This window comes from Microcaecilia unicolor, chromosome 2 (assembly GCF_901765095.1).
Source record: "Microcaecilia unicolor chromosome 2, aMicUni1.1, whole genome shotgun sequence".
Lineage (NCBI taxonomy): Eukaryota > Metazoa > Chordata > Amphibia > Gymnophiona > Siphonopidae > Microcaecilia > Microcaecilia unicolor.
Genome location: NC_044032.1, coordinates 421,642,946 through 421,663,478, shown reverse-complemented (window position 1 = coordinate 421,663,478; position 20,533 = coordinate 421,642,946). Strand labels below are relative to the sequence as shown.

Genomic DNA, 20,533 nt, shown 5'->3' with positions numbered 1-20,533 from the left:
TTCATGTGTGCTTAGTAGGAAGATCAAGGCTCTTTGGAGGCAATTTTCAGTCTTCCTGGGCAGAGAAGGTACAACAAGACTTAGATATATTTTGAGAAATGGAATCAGGCCAGTAGGTTAGTGGTGTTTCAATTAAGAAACCAAAAGGGGAAAATGTTATTTTTCAGATGAAGAGTGGGGCTATCACCTTTAGAGACCCTGAAGATTTGAGAGCTTTGTTTGCAAGTTGTTATCAAAAGCTTTACTCTTCAGAATATCAGGGACATCCAACAGAAACAGATATTTTGCCCAGTTGTCTCAGACTCAGGTGGAGGGGTTGGATGGGGAAGTAGCAGAGACAGAGTTTTTTTTTTTTTATAGCTATCTGTGAGTTTAAACCTGGTAAATCTTCAGGGTTGGATAGGCTTTCCATGAGTCTTTAAGACTTTGCAACCCCCCCCCCCCCCAAGTTAGTAGCATCCCTGACTGATCTTTTCAATTTGATTCTGGATAGGGACGCTCTGTCAAAGTCTGCCAATAACTGGGATCATGGCTATTCATAAAGCAAGGAGGGACTCAATGTTATGTGAATCATATAGGCACATTTTGCTACTGAATTTGGATGTGAAGCTTTTAGTGAAAATTTAACTGTTTAAATAAGGTTATCCTTGAGAATATACAAGCGAATCAATCGGGCTTTATGCCAGGGAGGGTGGCTGGGGATAACATTCAGCAGCTGGTCAACTTGATGGTATGAGGAAGGGAGTGGGACACATTGATGGTCCTTGTGGCCATCGAAGTGGAGAAAGCTTTGATTGGGTGGGGCGGTGGATGGGGTTTGAACCTAATTTCATGTGGTGGGTGAAGGCACTCCATATGAAGCCCTAGGATAGAGTTTGTGTTTCCACTGGGCCGGGGAACCATGCAGGACTGTCCGATCTCATGCCTGTGTGGATTCGAGATAATGAAGCCATTCGTGGAATCACAGTGGGACCCTTGAAGTACAAAATCTCTATTTATGCAGATGATAGTCTTATAACTAAGGTCTCCACACCCATCTTTGACTGCACTGCTGGAAGAGTTTCACCAGTATGGTCATTTTTTAGGTTTCAAGGTTAACCTAAGATGGAGTTTATGAGAGTTTGCTAGAGACTGAATTGAGGGATCTTCTTAGAAACGTCCCTTTTTGGGATGCTAAGGGCTCCTTTCAACACCTGGAGGTGATCTAAATTCACCCCCCCCCCCCCCCCCTTGAAATTCCTTATGTTGAACCTAGACCACTGGGTAAAATTCAATCACTCCTGGGTAAGTCAAGTAGTGTGCTTGAAAATTATGTTTCTTCCAAAGTTTTTATACCTTTGTCAGACACTCCCCTTGCCAGTTCCAAAACATGTTCTTCTTGGACTTACTAAGAAAATGTTTTAATATCTGTGGGAAGGCAGCCTCATCATATAGCTCGGAAAATGTTACCGGGTTCTAGATTAAGGGGAGGAATGGGAATTCCAGATTTGTGGTGATACTACCAGAATCCCAACTGTATGAAGTCCTGGAATGGCATAGAGCCTCTCCTAAGCAATGGATTTGGATAGAACAGTTTTTGGTAGTGTACCCATGGAGTCTGTGTTATGGATGTCTGGGAAGAGGACCAGAAGATATTTATGGGCTTCCCCCTGTAATAGTTTAGTGAAGATGACTTGGGAGGATGTATGGAAGGATCACCTGGGTTCCAGGAGGATTTCAAGAATTATGGACTTGCATTCATTGAACTATGTGATCTTGGTTTTAGATGGAGAGCATTTAAGTAGTTGGGAGGGGCAGGGACTTTATAGAACTGATACTTTGCTTGCTGGACAGGTAATGATGTCCTTTAGGGGAGCGAAGTAAGTTTAGGAGGTCTCGACTCAAGATTTTTTTTCTTTTACCTGCAGATTAGGTACTTTTTTTTGGGGGGGGGGGGGGGGGTCTAATCTCGGGGGGATATTTTAAGATCTCTAACTTCCTTATAAGGCATTATCTGGGGTGAGACAGGAGAAACTCTTGTCTAAGTTATATAGGGTCTTGTAATGAAAGGGTTCCTGTAAGCAAATCTGCTGGGAAGAGGATTTGGGACACGAGCTGAACCCCCCAGGTATGGGAACAAATTTACAGAGCAGTGCATTTGGGCCTCCCATCTGCAAATTTGTTGTTAATGAAATCAAAATTGTTATATAGATGGCACATCACTGCATTAAATTGAGGGAGAATTCACCCAGGCAGGTTGGAGCACATTTGTTGGGACTGCCCTCTAGTTAAAAGATATTGGTGGAGAGTGCACTAAACTACTGTCAAGTATTATGGGGGTCTCTGTTGCTGATAATTTGAAAGCTTTTTTGTTGCAGGTTCCCATGGAGCCTCTAGACCAGGGCCAGCAGAGATGTTTTTAAAGGCAGCCTTGGTAATAATGAGACTGGAATTGGCACGCTGTTGGCATACTGCCCATGTACCAAACCAAAGCTGTTTGAGATTGTGGACTTTATTTTCTTAACAGCTATTCATCAAGACTGGCTGCTTTTTGAGGGCTGGGCCCTTTCATAATCCCGAGTTTATGTGTTTCCCAGGTCAAGTGATCGAGGGCCTTCCCTTTTTCTTTTCCTTTTCTTGTATTGGACATTCAAACGAATTGAATTCAAAATAGCCTGTTTGTTTTTTACGTCTCTCTTTTGGCAAAATTCGGAGGGCCTTACGGAATTACTTCAGATTCTCTCAGTATATTCTGAGCAGGGAATCTGAAGTAACTGATCAACAACTGCATGGAATATTTGGTTGAAGAAATTGCTGCTCAAAGAGGTGTCACCATTTATTGAATGAAGAATTTCAATACCTTTTCATGTAAAGACATTTATTAATGAATTTCTTAGTTGAAAAAAAATAATCAAACCGTCTTTGTTTTCTGCGTTATTTGTTCAATGGGGTTCTCTTTCTTATTGTGGTTTGTACTAGCATCTAGTCATGTTTTGAGTAAAAATTGTGCTAAAATACAGGCCATCCTAAAGAGCTCACAAACTTTTTCTCAGCACTACAGATGGGTGGGAAAGGAGGCCTTGACTCCATCTTTCAGAATTGTGCACATCCAGCTGCAACCATCCCCACCTTTACTTCTCTTCTCTTTGATATTGAAGGCTGAGCTTGTGCCTTGTCATGACACCTCTGCACCCCAGGGGCTCCAAGAGATAGCACACTTGAACCAGAGTCATGTGTGCTATCATAAGAACACTACAAGAGACTGTAGGGCCCGCTCTACTAGGTGAAGAAGTAGTTTAGAAAGTAAAGGAGCAGTTGGCAAGAGTTACTTAAGCAAAATGGGTAGGTTCTATATGGCTCCATCTGGATCTCATATGGAAAAGGGCAAACGTTCAAAAATGAATTAGATATTGATGAGCTAGGGTTTGTGACTATTCTAGGCACTTACCCACTGATCTTTAAAATATTTAAGTTCATTCCGATGTAATGTAAACCACCTTGTTTTCCAGTTCTGAAAGACAAAAGCAAAATAGCCCTAATAACACAAATCAAACAAAATGAAAGTTCATTATGAGTTTGACAGATAATATGCACACGCTAAAAACCACCTGGACATATCTGTAGGGTCATCTTTGTTCAGGACATTTATCCCCCACTCTGAAGTAGAATACCTGCTAAGATCAACTCAGGTCAAATGAGACAGCAGCACTAGGGGCCTGATTCACTAAACTTTTGTCATAGACACAGAAAAGGGTACAAGCCTTTGACATATGGATGTACACTGACTCCTTTGTTTTTTAATGTTTTTCTGAGTCCATTTGCTACTCTGATTCAGACTTTCAATATTAGCTTTTATTTTTATGCAGATATTGTGGGACTTGGGAAAAACCCACAATTCCGGGAATAACATGTATAGAATGTTTGTACGTTTGGGAAGCTTGCCAGGTGCCCTTGGCCTGGATTGGCCGCTGTCGTGGACAGAATGCTGGGCTCGATGGACCCTTGGTCTTTTCCCAGTGTGGCATTACTTATGTACTTACTTATTATTCTTATTTTCCTACTTCTCCTTCCCACATCAATCTTCTCCCATTACAATCATGCTTACAGGCTATTTCTACCTGGTTAACGGAACATAGATTAGTTCTTACCCTAGAAAACACTACAGCCTGTTGAGATATCAGCCCATTATCTCAGCCAGCTGAATCCTTCACTCTTTTTGACTTGCCTGTTACCCCTATTCTTTCCTTCTGTTACTTGGGTGTTATTATAGATTCTCATCTTTCTTTCCAACAGCATATTTCACAGGTCTTAAAATAAGGATTCTTTGTTTCTTGCAGACTTCAGACTATTTGCCCATTCCTAGACTTTCCACAATTACATTTGTTTATTTTTTTGTTACATTTGTACCCCGCGCTTTCCCACTCATGGCAGGCTCAATGTGGCTTACATGGGGCAATGGAGGGTTAAGTGACTTGCCCAGAGTCACAAGGAGCTGCCTGTGCCTGAAGTGGGAATTAAACTCAGTTCCTCAGTTCCCCAGGACCAAAGTCCACCACCCTAACCACTAGGCCACTCCTCCACTCTAATTCACTCTTGCTTGATATCAAAAACTGATTATACCAACTCTGTTTACGCAGGCATTACAGCTGCTCAGACAAAACGACTTCAAACCCTTCATAATACTGCAAGACTCCTTTGTGGAGCAAAGAGATTTGATCATGTTACACCTTTATTTCTGCGTCTCCACTGGCTTCCATTCTTATTTGCATATTTTTCAAAATCCTTTGTTTGTCTTATAAGGCTTTTTACTCTAGATCTCCATCTTACCTAGCCTCTGTCATTATTCCATATACCCCCTCTAGATCGTTACAATTTTTGGACTGTAACCACATGGTTCTCCCTACACCTAGAAATGCACATCTACAATCCACAAGACATGTGGATTTTTATTTTGCAGCCCCAAAATTATGGAATGACCTCCCTCCCCCCCATATTTATAGATCAAGCTGTCTTTTAAGAAATTTAAGACTCTGTTGAAGACATATTATTTTACTATGGCATTCGGTATGGAAGCTTTGGATGTTTTCACCTACATGATTTCTTTCCATTCCCTTACAAGAACCTTGATCTATTTCCTTAGAATGAATGTTGCTGTCCTATCAGAATTTGTAGTTCTTTTCCTTGGCTTTAAGTTTTAGTATGTAAACTGCCTAGACCTGTTTTCCAGATACGGCAGTATAGCAAATTGGAATAAATAATAAATACATCAATCAGACCCTAAAAGCCAATGGGGTACCAAGTTACTTGCATGCAGTATTAACTAGAGGTGTACCAAATAGCATATACTACTATTTGGCCAAATACAAATAATGAAAAATATTATTTGGCTGAATACGAATACCAAATATTAATAATGGGCATTGAGCGTTAAAATAACAAATAATAAAAGAAGTAATGTGAAATCAGAGATTACACTTCCCCGGGAGCACAGGATTCAACATTTTCACAGAATCCTTGTGATCTGGCCATCCATGCTAATGGGGTGATAAGAAGCATGTTGGTCACATGGTCTACCGCTGTGGGACCTCCCTTTATTCAGCTCTCGGAGAGGAAAAGCAATGACACTGCACATTCACGGCCACAGTTAGGCCGAGAGGTGATAAAGGGAAATTGTTTTTTTTTTAATCTAAATGGCTCGTCGGTAATACCGTGGTAGTACCACGGGAATGTCAACGGAGGTTTTTTTTTTGTTTACCATGTCCCTCGAGCAGTAAAGTGGCCATGGTGAAGCCTGGCTGGCCCACCTGCTGCCCACCTATTCGCCTGCCTGCCCCTCGGTGGGCCCTCCACAGGCCTATCTTCACACCTGGTGGTCTAGTGTTCTCTTTGGGGGAGAGGGCAGGAAAGAACCCCACTCTTTCCTGCCTGTTCCAACCCAGGGGCGGAATGACCATTTGGGCAACCAGGCAGTGCTGCCCGAGGGCCCAGAGGCTCTGTCCGGATGCCTGCCGCACACTACAGCCCTCCCTGGTCCTACATTTAAAGGCATGCTGCTGTGATCTAGTGGCCTCTGTGGGGGTGGGGGGGGGGGCATCTTTCCTATCCGTCACCGCGGTACTTTAAAAATGGCGGCCGAGACTCCCTGCGGAAATCTTGCAAGACTGTTGAGACCCATGAGACTACCACAGGAGGTCTTGGCCGCCATTTTGAAAACACAGCGGTAACAGCAGGCAGGAAAGAACATGCTCCCCCCCCTGCAGAGACCACTAGCCCACCAGGGGCCTTCAGGTAGGACTGGGGCAGCAGGGGCATCGGCTGTGGTGGTAGGGGGGGCAGCAACGCAGCGGTAGGGGGGTATCAGGCAGCAGCTGGGCAGGAGACCCAGGCCATTCTCTGTGCCCAGACCACTCACAGTCCACCCCTGTTCCCACCACTTTGGCTGTCTGTCTGCCCTCCAGAGCCTCAGTGGGCCCTTCCTGGACCTACCATCACATGCCCTGGTGATCTAGTGGCCTTTTGGGGAGCAGGAATTGGTCCTCATTGTGTTTATGTCCTGCCAGAGGATTCTGAATACTTTCATGCAATACCTGGTTTTGCAGAGGTACCTGAATATGAGCTAAAAATGTACAGGGAAAAGATTGTGCCTGAAGTTATTTAAAATATGATTGTTTTAGACCTCCAAGTGTTTTGGCTTATAGTGAAAGAGAGAATTCCAGACTGACCTTCAGTTGTATTAATGCTGTCTCCAACTCTGTAGATGCAGAGAGAAGTTTTTCACTGTACAAACTGATACTTTCTGCTAGAAGGAAATCACTAAGGGGTCCTTTTACAAAGGCACACTAACGCTTTATGTTACTATGGGCGTCTCTAGTGTTTAGCGCGTGATAATCATTAGTGTGCACTAGAACCAGGGGCGTATCTGAACTGCGGCGGTAGGGGGGGCCAGGGCCAGAGTGAGGGGGCACATTATAGCCCCCCCCCCGCCGCCGCCGCCGCCGCCGCCGCCATTGCCGATCCCCCTCCCCCCAGCCGCTACCATTGCCAACCCTCCCCCTCCGTTGCTCGCTTACCTTCGCTGGCGGGGGACCCCAACCCCCGCCAGCCGAGGTCCGCGTCCTCCTGCCGCTGCCGCTGCCGGCTGCCTTTGGTGCTTTCATTTGTCCATTGAAGCTGGCGCCAACTAAAGTTTCTTTTGACTCTGACGTCGCTGCACGTTGTACGTGCAGGACGTCAGACTCAGAAACATTTTCTGAGTCTGACGTCCTGCACGTACAACGTGCAGCGACGTCAGACTCAAAACAAACTTTCATCGGCGCCAGCTTCAATGGACAAATGAAAGCACCAAAGGCAGCCGGCAGCGGCAGGAGGACGCGGACCTCGGCTGGCGGGGGTTGGGGTCCCCCGCCAGCGAAGGTAGGCGAGCAACGGAGGGGGAGGGTTGGCAGCGGTAGGGGGGGTCCAGGGCGAAATCTGCGGGGGCCCAGGCCCCTGAGGCCCCACGCAGATACGCCCCTGACTAGAACTGCTAATGCGCCTTTGTAAAAGACCCTCATAGTGAGAAACACTTGAAGGCTCTTTGTTTACTGTACTATAACTTAAATGAAAATACTGGATTGTACTCAGATTCTATAATGTGAACCAAAAAAAAAAAAAATAATAAAAAACTGGACCCCTGTTATGGTCAGCATATTAACTTCTACAAAACTGGATTATATTTTTTTTTAGTTCACACCGAGTGTAGACTGTGGCCTTAACAGTAACTAGTAGTACCATGTGATTTTTTTTGAGGGATCCTTTTCCTGCGCTAGCATCAGCGTGTGATTTGACGCACGCTGAGGCCCCCCTTTTAACACAGTGGGTAACAAGCTGTCTTTTTTTCTCAAAAAGAAATGGCCGTGCGGTAATTGAACCACTTGCTGCGCAGCCATTTCGGGGGCAGCAGTTACCGCCATCCATTGAGGCCATTGAGATGGCAGTATGGGCTCCCGCGCTAACCCTGTGTAGTTTCTGGATTAGCACGCAGCCCTTTAGTAAAAGGGCCCCTAAATTTCCCCATTATTGCCTCTTCTATCAAGGTCTGCTCCCAGCGAGTGCTGTCTCCTAGACTCTTTCCCTCAGAGTGCTGCATGTACAGGGAGGATATTCCATGGCAGTGGATCATGTCACCTGTGATGCAACAAAGTGGCCCATGTGCTTGTCACCTGATTGGCTGCTATTCCCAGATGAACAGATTCTAGTAACTATTGACCTGCCAGTCTACACTCAACGTGAACCAAAAAAAAATAGACCCTAGTTTTGTAGAAGGGGGTCCAGTTTTTTTTTAGTTGTATAAATGGTACCTCCAATTATTCCGCAGACACAGAGAAATGTTTTTCACTGTACAATATGATAGTTTCTCCAAGAAGGGAATTACTAAGGAGCTCATTTTCAAAGCACTTAGACTTACAAATTTCCATAGATTACTATGGAGTTCATTTTCGAAAGAAAAAAAATGTCTAAAAAGTGGCATAAAGCAGCATTTGGACATTTTTCTCACAAAAACGTCCAAATCAATATTTTCAAAACCAATTTTTAGATGTTTTTCTATGAAGTCCATCAGAAGTGCGTTCAAAACACAAGGGGGCGTGTCAGGGGTGTGTTAAGGGTGGGATTTGGGCGTTCTTAAGACTTGGATGTTTTACAGCCATAATGGAACAAAACCAAACCGTCCAGGACTAAAATTATGACGTTTTGTGCTAGACCTGTTTTTATAATGAATAAGGCACAAAAGGGTGCCCTAAATGACCAGATAACCACTGGAGGGAATCGGGTGACCCCCCCAATACCCCCCCCAGTGGTCAATGACCTCCTCCCACCCCCCAAAAATGTGAATACAAAAATGTGACTTCTCAGCCTTAGATGTTAGAACCAGGTCTGTTAGAGCAGCATGCAGGTTCCTGGAGTAGTGTAGTGGTCAGTTCTGTGCACCTTGGCTTGGGGGACTCAGATCCCTATCTCCCTCTACCTGTCACACCTCTACCTGTCACATTTGTGATGGAAACTATGAGCCCTCCCAAACTCACCAGAAACCCACTGTACCCACAAATATGTGTCCCCTTCACCCATAAGGGAGGGCTTCTGTAGTGGTGTACAGTTGGGGGTAGTGGGCTTTGGGGGGCTCAGCAGACAAAATAAGGGAGCAACGGTGAGATGTATATCTGGGATCATGTTTTTGAAGTCCACTACAGTGCACCCTAGGACGCCCCATTTATCTCATGGGATGTCTGGTGGACCTGTCTACTAAAAATTGAGCCTGCAAATAGGTGGGGGAATGTGGGATAGAAATGCAATAAATAAATAAATAATAAACATGCTGGCTCCTCCTACATCCCAGTGGCTTGATTTTGTGCATTTTGCACTTGGGACTTTTTTTTTTAAAAATGGACCAAAAAACAAAACATCCAAATCACAAAACCTTGTTCAAAACAGCATTTTGAAAAAAAAAGATAGCTGTTTTTCTTTTTTGAAAATGACCTTCTTTTCTATTCAGATTTTGGACGTTTTTTGCAAAACGGCCAAAGTCGGACTTGGACGTCATATCGAAAATGCCCCTCCAGGTAACTTTGTAAATCTAAGCGCTCTGAAAATACACCTCCAAGTGAGAAGGCTCTTTGTTTTTTCTAGTAAAATTTAATGAAAATATTGGATTGTACTGAAATTCTGGATAATAATTAGCAAAATTGTTGTTTACATTGTGACAAATAAACTTGCAGAACTTTGCAGAATTTGCAAATTTTGTACACAAAATTTTGATTTTTTTTTGGAGCAGACTTCTGGCAGGAGTAGTTAACTTAACATGGGAATTAGAGTGCACTAACTGTTAGGAGCCTGTTTACTAAAGTGAGATAATATTTTGCACTTACAGCAGGTCAAGAGCCAAAATTAACAGGGAGTAATTGCAAAGCCTTTATGTTAAACAGTTGAGGCTGTTATCAACATTCTACCATGCAGCTAATGCAAGTTCTTCACTGAGTGCATGAACTGCACTGCAGATAACACAATGGGCCCAATATTCAGAGCACATTAACTGTCTGGGAAAGGCCGCCGACTGATTAACTCTCATCTCGGAAGATCATGTTCAGAAGCATTTAACTGGTTAGCACCACTGAAAATGCCTGATTGGTGCTGAAAATAAAGTTGGCGATGTTGAGGGTGTTCCAGGGACATGACTAGATTAATCCTGATATTCGGAACTTAACCGGCAATAAAAAGCGGGCCTATTTTTGCCAGCTAAGCCATGGCTAGTTAAGTCTTGACATCAACTTAACCAATCATGTGCTAGCCAGCATTGAAAAACCTGGATATTCAATGCCAGTCACCGGAAAAGGAAATTGAATATTTGGGTTGAATGTTGCCAGCGGACAGTCAAAGCGCTGCCTGCTGAATATTGGGGGAAATGTACTTAGTCACACCTATTCAGGTGGCATTAACTGTGCCTCATTATCTGCCATGTTAACTACCTGTGCGTTGACCCCTAAAGTGCATTCTCCACCTGTTTCCCAGCCCTTTCTGTGTTAGGTAGTTAGTGCGGAAACTAGCTGTTAATGCGGCAGTTAGTATGCACCAATGCAGCTTAGTGAATAGGCTCCAAGGGGAACAAGGAAGAAAATGAACATGTAGAATATCCTTGTTTCATTACGGTACCTTTATACGGCCTCCTTGTTTTGTGAGATATCCTTCTTTAGTGCCCAGCTGTAAAGAAAATGGAAAAAGAGAAATAACATCATGTCCGTTATCAATTCCACTACACATGATTCTTTTTCTTCTTGATGTCTAAGATCTCTACTGGCAAGCTCGATAGTTCTCAAGCCAAATGCATAAAAATTCTGAATATCTAGTTTCAGCACCTGAGGACTAGAAAAGTGGTTTCATGCTGCATTTAGCAGACCCTGCAGTGGAAGCAGCTTCTTTTCCTTTCATGTACATTTACAGATCAAGATATCAAAGTAACAAAAATCGGGTTCCTTCCTCTCTCAGTTTTTGTTCCGAAAAGTTTGGTGTCAGCACAGTGGGTGCCTTGGAAAGTAAGGCAAACAAGAATGGTCAGTACCAGTTTTTGCTCAATTTGTCTATTTGCACGTATGTTTGTTGTGCACACTTCCATCTCCTAGCTCTACTTAACAGCTTCAACTGGAAAATCTGATAGACATGCCTGAAAGTAGTGTTTCTAAAAGTTTATCTTTGGAAACTTTCCATTTCCTCAGGGGTGCTGCTGAGGGAAGACATCGGACTGGCCTGGGCAGCATCAAGGGGGCAGGGGGCAGCTCTGAGGGAAGATGTCGGGCCAGTCTGGGCAATGTTCTATAACATGCTACCATTGCCAGGTGTGGATGAGAGAAGAAGTGTTGGAAGGTACACCAGGGGAGCTGCTGGATTGCCTGGCGGGGGGGGGGGGGGGGGGGGGGGGGGGGGAGAGAGTTGAGAGAGAGAGAGGGAGGGAGGGTTAAGTGAGAGAGGGGGAGATACCTGACTTGGGCAGGGAGGGGAGAGACATGCTGAACAATGAGAGGGAAGGAAAAATATAGAGACAAATATTGGCCCCAAAGGGGAGGGTGATATGTTAAATCTAGAGCTTGAGGAGAGGGAAGCAGTGGGAGGTCCTGGACAATGGGAGGGGGGGAGAGATGGAGGGATGTTGGACCCCAGGGAAGAGGGGAAGGAGATATGTTGAAAAATGGGAGGGAGGATGGAGAGATGTTGGACAATGGGGTGGAGGGATAGAGGGGACAGATGAAGGAAGAGAGAAGGAGAGATGTCAGATCATGAGGTGGAGGAGAAGGATAGAGAGAGGGAATAAAGGAGAGATGCCAGACTATGAGATGGAAGGGAGGGAGGGAGGGAGAAATGTCAAATCACAGGGTGGAGAGGAGAGGGGGAGGGAAGGGAGAGATGTCAGATCATGGGATGGAGGGGAGGGAGAGAAGATGCTGGACATAGGGGGAACATAGGGAGACTGAAGAGATTTGTTGGACATGAGTGGGTCAAAGGTGCACAGAGTCCGATGCTGGATCAAATGGGGATGGGTGGGTTGTAAAGGGAGATGTTGAACATGATGAGGGAGAGATGGAGGGAAGATTTTGGACACAGAAAGGGAAATGGAGAGAAGCTGTACATGGGAAGAGTGCAGATGCTAGACATGGGGAGAGATCAAGAGAGCGAGTGCAGATAATGGGAACATGGGAGGTGTGAATTGGGAGATAGAAAGGAAATTCTGGATAGGATGACAGAGAGATAAAAGGAAGAGATGGGGCATGGTGAGGCATATGAGAAGGATGCTTGGGTGCATAAAGAGAGGCATGACCAGCAGGAAAAAGGAGGTGATAGTGCCGTTGTATAAGTCTCTGGTGAGGCCTCATTTGGAGTACTGTGTGCAGTTCTGGAGACTGCACCTACGGAAAGATATAAACAGGATGGAGTCCGTCCAGAGGGCGGCTACGAAATTAGTAAGCGGTCTTGAATGCAAAAATGATAGGGACAGGCTTATGAACCTCAACATGTATACGCTGGAAGAGAGGAGGGAGAGAGGAGACATGATAGAAACGTTTAAATATCTCAAGGGCATTTATGTACAGGAAGAGAGCCTTTTTCAAATGAAGGAGAGCTCTGGAATGAGGAGGCATATGACAAAGTTAAGAGGGAATAGGCTTAGGAGCAACCTAAGGAAGTATTATTTCACAGAAAGGGTGGTGGAAGCATGGAATAGCCTCCCGGTGGAGGTGGTGGAGTCGAGGACTGTTCCATAATTTAAAAAGGAATGGGATAAGCATGTGGGATCGCTTAGGAACAGGAAGAATTAGGGGTTACAGAGGATGGGCAGACTGGATAGGTCATATGGCCTTTATCTGCCGTCATGTTTTTATGGTGAAGGGGAGATACTCAACATAAGGAGGGCATAGGGAGCTGTTGAACACAGGGGCAAAGGAGATGGGACACACAGATGAAGGGGGTTAGATATGGAAGAGCATATGAAAACAGGATATGTAAGGAGATAGAGGGGGAGATGACTGTACATAGAGGGAAATAGAGATGGAGGGGAAATGTTGGACATGAGGGTATAGGAAAATGGACAGGAAATGCTGGACATTGGGAGGGAAAGGGAAACAGTGCAGATGCTGGGCACGGGAGGTGGGAATTGAGAGACAGACAAAACTCAGGGGACTCAGGGAGCATAGGGAGATGGAAGGAAGATGCTGGATATAGGAGGAGAGAAATAGGTGGGCAGCTGGTAGACACAGGGAGGAGAGAGAGAGGGAGAGAGATGCTTGACACAGGGAAGGGATAGCAAGAGAAAGACAGGAATGCCAGACATGGAGGGGGAGGGGGATGGAGAGAGAGAGAGAGAGAGAGAGAAAGCAAAAGAGGGAAAATGCTCAGGGGGGAAGTTATCAACATGGGCTACTGTTAAGAAGGGTTATTTTTACCACGACATGCTGTTTTACCACAGGGTCTCATTGTATAAAATGGGACCCTGTGGTAAAATAACCTGTCTTAACCATAGCCAATGTTGATAACTTCCCCTTAATGGAGGAGAGCAAGGGGGAGATTTTGGACAGAGAGGGAGAAATGAAAGGCTGAGGAAAAAAAGATGGGGAATCGTGGCAAGGAATAGGGAAAGAGATGAAAAATTGGACTGGAGAACCTGGAAGGAGAGTTAAGAGAAGGCAGAGGACAGCAGAAACCAGAAACTGAGATCAACATGATTAGAAAAATGAAATTGCCAGACAATAAAGATAGAAAAAAATATGTTCAATTTGGTGCTTTGTATATGTAGATTTTTTGGAATTTAACGGATCGATATTCAAAGTGATTTAACCAGCCAGAAACAGCTCTTGGTCAGTTAAATCAGCTGTTCAGGGCTAACCAGTCATTTTCAGCGGCACTTTATCAGTTAATGCAGTTGAAAATAACCGATTAGCACTGAACTCAAAACTGACTATTTTAGGGTATTCCGGGGGTGGAGTCAGAACTTAGCCAGTTAAGTGCCTATATTCACCACTTAATTGTCCAGGTTTACCGCATAAATAGGACAACATAAAAGTCAGTCCTATCTTTATTCAGTAACCCATAGCTAGTAAAGTCCTGGGTATCGCACTTAACCAGCTATGTGTTAGCCAGCTCTGGAAACCCAGAAATTTAATGTCAAAGCTCGGATGTGGCCTGGCACTGAATTTCCAGGCATAATGCCAGTGACAGTTAGCAAAATTTTGTGTGCCGATGGCTGTATAGGGACCCCTATATCTGCTAATTTTATATTTTGCATAGTACAGGGAGAGTTGCAGTTCCTCTTTCTATGGTGTTGTACTGCATACAAAGTTGTGGTTTCTTGGAGGTTCAGTTTAATTTGTGTATATCTTTCTATTTTTACTTTGTAGTCATTTACTCTGTACTCTCTGAGGGTCTATCTATGTTTTAAGTGCATGACTGAGACCAGACATTCTGGTTAGCATAGAGATTCTATACAGGGATTTTATTTATTTACTAGTAAAAAAGGCCCGTTTCTGGAACGAATGAAATGGGCGCTAGCAAGGTTTTCCTGGGAGTGTGTATGTTTGAGAGAGAGAGAGCCAGAGTGAATGTGCGGGTGTGTGACAGAGTGAGACTGTCTGTGTGACAGTGTGTGTGTGTGAGAATAAGAGTGTGTGACAGGGCCCCCTCCCCTGTTCCTAATGCCCCTCACCAGGGCCGTGCCTAGGGTCTCTGGCGCCCCCCTGCAGACTATCAGTTGGCGCCCCCCCCCCCCCCCCCCCCCCCCCCCGGTGAAAATGATCGCTCACCACTTGCTACACTGACAGGAATTGTCAGCAATATTCTTAGAAACAAATTGCTATACATTGCAAAATAAGATAGCAGATGTAAATTCTCAAAGTAGACATATTCCAAACGCTAAAATGAAAATAAAATGATTTTTTTTTACCTTTGTTGTCTGGTGACTTTCTTTTTCCAATCATGCTGGCCAGTATCTGAGTCTGCTGCTATCTGTCCTCTTAACTCCATTTCCAGGACTTCCTTTCCATTTGTTTCTTTACTTTTCTCCTTTCTTCTTCATTTCTTGCTCTATATCCATTTCCAGCAATTTCTCCTCTCTCCCTGGGTCCTGCCCTCCCATCCATGTCCATTCTTGTCCCTCTCTGCCCTTCCCTCCTCCATCCATAGCCAGCAATCCTCCTCTCTCCCCTGCCCTCCCCTACATGTCCAGTCCAGTGATTTCTCTTCTCTCCCGTCCCGTCTACCCCCCCCTCTCCTCATCCTTCCATCCGTTTTCCCTCTTTATCTCCCCATCCTTCTGTCTTCCTCTTCCCTCTTTCTCTCCATGTCCTTCCATTCGTCTACCCCCTCTCCCGATCCTGCCATCCAACATCTACCCCCTCTCTCCCAATCCTTCCATCCAGTGTCTCTCTCTCTCTCTATCCCCTTTTCCATCCAGTGTCTCTCTCTCTACCCTTTTCCATTCATCATGCCCCCCTCTCTCTCCCCATCCTTCAATGTTTCTCCTCCTGTTAGTTTCTCTCTCCCTACTCTTCCTTCCAGTGTCTTCCCTCTTTCACCCCCCCCCTCCCATTTTCTCCTCATTTTAAGCAGCTTCTCCCTTTCTCCAGGACTCCAGCCCTTCTCCATGTCCCCTCCTTCTCTCCCCATCTTCCCACTCTCTCCATTATACCTGCCTAGTGCCTCTCGCTCCCCCTTCCACCTGGCATTAATTTGTTGGCCACTGCTGCTGCTTCTCCTCTTCAGCAGCAGCGCCCCGAGTCCAGACAAAAAAAAACAAAGGTAACACACGTTACACGCACCCAAAGTGCAGGAATCAGCTGGGAGGACCGACACCACACGCAGCTTCAACCGCTTTGGAGCCCCCAGGAGCAACAGTTGGCTGCTGGAACAAGCGCGGGGCTGTACCGTAGCAGCTTTCAGCATGGGCTATCGGCACTGCAGCCGCTCCTCTCTGTCCCCGGAGCAGAGCAGGAAGTCGATGTCAACTTCCTTCCTGCTCCTCCAGGGGCAGAGAGAGGAGCGGCTGCAGCGCAGACAGCCCATGCTTGAAGGCTGCCACGGCCCCGCTCTTGCTTCTTTTTTTTTTGTTGTTTTATCGCGCGACTCGCGCTGAAGAGGAGACTTTAATTCCCACTTTGCCGGCCCAGACTCGGGAGTGCGGGAGACTCCGGACTTGGCAGGTCTGGATGAGCGGGCCTCGAGGGAAAGTGGCTACGTTTGGGGGGGGGAGGCAATGCAGCATGGGCGGGAAAGGTCACTAAGCCTCCCCAAGCCTCTTATACGGGGCGCCTATGAGCGTCAGTGAAAGCGGAGCGCTGCCGACATTACCTTCCCTTCGCGCTCTTGGTCTGTGTCCGCCTTCTTTCTGACGTCAGAAGAAGGCGGGACACAGAGAACCAATGAGTGCAAGGGAAGGGAGACGTCAGCAGCGCTTTCACTGACGCTGCTGCGACCAGGTAAAAGATTTAAAGGCCTCGCGGGGCGAGAGTAAGCACCGCGGCGGCGCCCTCCAGAGGTGGGCGCCCCCCTGCGGCGCTTACCCCGCTGACCGCATCGGCACGGCCCTGCCCCTCACCCCGTTCCCTCACCTCCTTTTCCTCCTCCTTCCCACACTTTGGGTTCCGTAAGGCTTCCCCCCCCCCCCCCCCCCCCCAAACACTTTTGGTTCCTTCAGTCTTTTAAAACTCTCCTATGTACCCTGTGTGCTAATGGCCAGCATTGAGATTGTTTTCCTGTCCCAAATTTGCACGTCTTTCAGTCATTCACAACTCCCCCCCCCCCCCCCCCCTTCTCCAGTTTAACACTTTTGTTTCCTTCAGTCTTTTAAAACTCTCCTATCTACCCTGTGTCCTAATGGCCAGCATTCAGATTGTTTTCCTTTCCCAAATGTTCATGTCTTTCAGTCGTTCAGAACTCCCCCCTCCCCCCATGTAACACTTTCGGTTCCTTCAGTCTTTTAAAACTCTCCTATCAACCCTGTGTCCTAATGACCAGCACTCAGATTGTTTTGCTTTGCCAAATTGTCTGTCACTGATGTCACTGAGGTCAGTGTGTGCCTGCCTAGCAGACCACTTCCGGCAGGCACGGTCCCAAGCACATCCTGTTGGAGGTGAGAATTATTATATAGGATGTTACATTTGTATCCCACATTTTCCCACCTATTTGCAGGCTCAATGTGGCTTACATATTAACGTATCGGCATTCGACAATACTGGTATGAACAAATACAAGGTGATATTGTGGAATAATAAGGTTCCTGTGTGACAAGCTCGTTAGGGGATCTTAGGGGGAAGAGTTGGGTTATGTCTATTCTGAGCTTTGGTTTTGTTGTGTTGCAGGTATTCAGGCTTTTATGTTGGGTCAGTGGGGTATGCCTTTTTGAATAGGTTTGTTTTTAGTGATTTCCGGAAAGTTAGGTGGTCATATGTTGTTTTTATGACTTTTGGCAGTGTGTTCCATAGTTGTGCGCTTAGATACGAAAAGCTGGATGCGTATTTGAGTCCTTTGCAAGTTGGGTAGTGGAGATTTAGGTATGTTCGTGCTGATCTTGTAGTGTTTCTGGTTGGTAGGTCTATGAGATCTATCATGTATCCCGGGGCTTCGCCATGAATAATTTTATGAACCAGGGTGCAGATTTTGAAAGCAATCCGTTCTTTGATTGGGAGCCAGTGTAGTTTTTCTTGTAGGGGTTTGGTGCTTTCAAACCACGTTTTTCCAAATATAAGCCTGGCTGCTGTGTTTTGAGCAGTCTGAAGTTTCTTTATGATTTGTTCTTTGCAACCCCCATAGATTCCATTGCAGTAGTCTGCATGGCTTAGTACCAGTGATTGTATCAAGTTGTGAAATATTTCCCTCGGGAAGAATGGTTTCACGGGTTTGAGTTTCCACATTGAGTGAAACATTTTCTTTATTGTAGATTTTGCTTGGTTGTAATGCCGAGAATTTTCAGGCTGTCTGAGATAGGAAGGGTGTAGCCTGGGGTGTTTATGTTTGTGGGTTTATACGTATTGTATTGGGATGTGATGATGAGACAGTGTGTTTTTTCTGTGTTGAGTTTTAGTTGGCATGCATTTGCCCATGAGTCCATGATGTTCAAGCTGAGCTTAATTTCATTGGTGATTTCTGTCAGATCGTGTTTGTAAGGGATGTATATTGTGACGTCATCCACATAGATGAATGGATTAAGGCCTTGGTTGGACAGGGACTTGGCTAGTGGGGTCATCATCAGGTTAAAGAGGATCAGTGATAATGGTGATCCTTGAGGTACTCCGCAGTCTGCTTTCCACAGTGATGATATGTTTGAGCTTGATTTCACTTGATATGTTCTAGTGGTTAGGAATCCCTTGATACAATTAAGTGTGTTTCCGTTAATCCCGAAGTAATCAAGGAGTCTTAGTAGTATTTTATGGTTGACCATGTCGAACGCACTGGGCATGTCGAATTGGAGGAGAAGTGTGTTTTTACCTGTTGCTATTTCCTGTTTGAATTTAGTTAGGAGAGTAATTAGTACTGTTTCAGTACTGTGTAGAGGGCGAAATCCTGATTGTGATTCGTGTAGTATTGTGAATTTGTTTACTTAATCATTGAGTTGTTTGGTTACCATGCTTTTCATGAATTTGACTACCAATGGGATAGATGCTACCGGGCGATAATTGGTAATGTCATTTGTTTTTTTTCTTGGTGTCTTTTGGTAATGGGGTGAGTAGGATGTTGCCTTTTTCCTTAGGGAAGAGACCTTGTTGAAGCATGTAGTTTAAATGGGATGTGAGGTCTATTATGAAGCGGTGTGGGGTGGATTTTAATAGGTAGCTGGGGCAGCTATCCAATTGACAGTGAGTGTTGGAGAACTTGTTAATCTCCTGGGTAACTGTATCGTCGGTGAGGAGAGCGAAATTTGACCAGGTTCGGTCCTCTGGCAAAACTTTTTAATTTTGCTGGTGAAAATTTGCTGTTTCCTGGGCAGATGTGGACGTTGACCCACATGTGAGGACAAGCAGCCTGCTTGTCCTCAGAGAACAATTTTCCCCATAGCTGGAGAAAACCATCCATGATCAGGTTAACAAAAAAAACCAAAAACAAAACAACCACCAATTAAGCCATCTTAAGAGGGATTGTTCATTAAGAAAGAAAGGCAACTATCTAAAGGACAAGAAGTGGTTGAAAGCCACCTCATAAAAGGCATTATATCATGAAAAAAGACTAGCCCAAAAATAGACCACTCTCTATCAACAGGAATCCCAGACAGTGCTTTATCCTTATTTTCCCAACAACAATCACAGTTAGTCATAGAATCAAAAGATTGATGAATTTTATCTACTTTAGAAGAAAAGTAACTAGCAAGAGCATCAGTCGAAGGTTGAACTTCAGTATTAGGTGTTGATGAGAAAGATGATGTTGAAATAGTATTTTAAATTGGGTTGAACTCTGCAACAGCATCAGATAACTTAGCTGTACTATAAGAAATCAGTAGTTACATTCAACAAAGATGGAATTCACTGAAAAGGTTGCAGACAGTTCAAAACACTGCTATCAGACTTTTAGCATAGCCCACTGTTTTGATCAAGCCTCTTCTCCTCTTGCTCAGTTTCACTGGCTGCCTATTCGATTTTGAATTCAACACAGAATCTTAAAACTGACTCATAAGGTCCTTTATTTGGGTACCCCGGCCTATCTTTCTTCTGTTATTACTCCCTATGCCCCAGCTCGGTTACTCCGTTCTGCCTATTCTAATCAATTATCCACCCCACCTCTTCACTGTTCTCTTCTTCATTCCACCAGACATTCAGTGTTTCTCTGTTGCACCCCTTCCCTGAGGAACAGTGGTGCAGCAAGGTGGGTTGCCAGGGTAGTGACTGCTCCCCCAAATGGACTTCCTATGGCGTCTATTTTTCTGTGGCACATCAGTCCGCACGCGCCTATGCAGTCTGTTCTCCGCTCCCCCTGACGTCACAACCTGGCTACGCTTCTGCTGTGGAATAGCCTTCCCACTGAAGTCAGATCCAAACAGACTTACCTCAGATTTCGTGCTGCCTTTAAAATGCATCTGTTATCTATTGCCTTCCCATCAGGTGGTTAGGCTGATGGTCCAGTGGAGCTGTCCTTTGGTCCAGCAACTCTGCGTGTGGGTTTTTTTCCCTTTCCTATCTGATTATTGTAGTTGTTTTCATTGTTTGTTGTATTTTTGGTATTGTACGGTTTATTTTTTAAGAAAGGTGGTATATCAAGCCTTAATTAAACATTAAATTCAAGAATGCGTGGGTGGAGGAGTGGCCTAGTGGTTAGGGTGGTGGACTTTGGTCCTGGGGAACTGAGGAACTGAGTTTGATTCCCGGCCCAGGCAGCTCCTTGTGACTCTGGGCAAGTCACTTAACCCTCCATTGCCCCATGTAAGCCGCATTGAGCCTGCCATGAGTGGGATAGCGCGGGGTACAAATGTAAAAAAATAAATAAACACAGAGGAACACTATATAGAAAAAGGATGGAATCCAATTAAAGGAAAACTTAAATGGCCCCGTAACTGACTGAG

The 20,533-nt window shown here is 45.1% G+C and overlaps 1 protein-coding gene across 1 annotated transcript in view; it reads right to left on the bottom strand.

The window, feature by feature from the left end:
• DAPP1 (dual adaptor of phosphotyrosine and 3-phosphoinositides 1) overlaps positions 1–20,533 on the bottom strand; it is a 110,187-nt gene that overhangs the window by 14,538 nt on the left and 75,116 nt on the right. Inside the window, exons 5-6 of the mRNA XM_030190738.1 lie at positions 10,663–10,710; positions 3,428–3,490 (exon numbers count right to left, since the gene is read on the bottom strand). Coding sequence (XP_030046598.1) covers positions 3,428–3,490; positions 10,663–10,710 — 111 coding nt within the window. The remainder of the gene's footprint in view (positions 1–3,427; positions 3,491–10,662; positions 10,711–20,533) is intronic.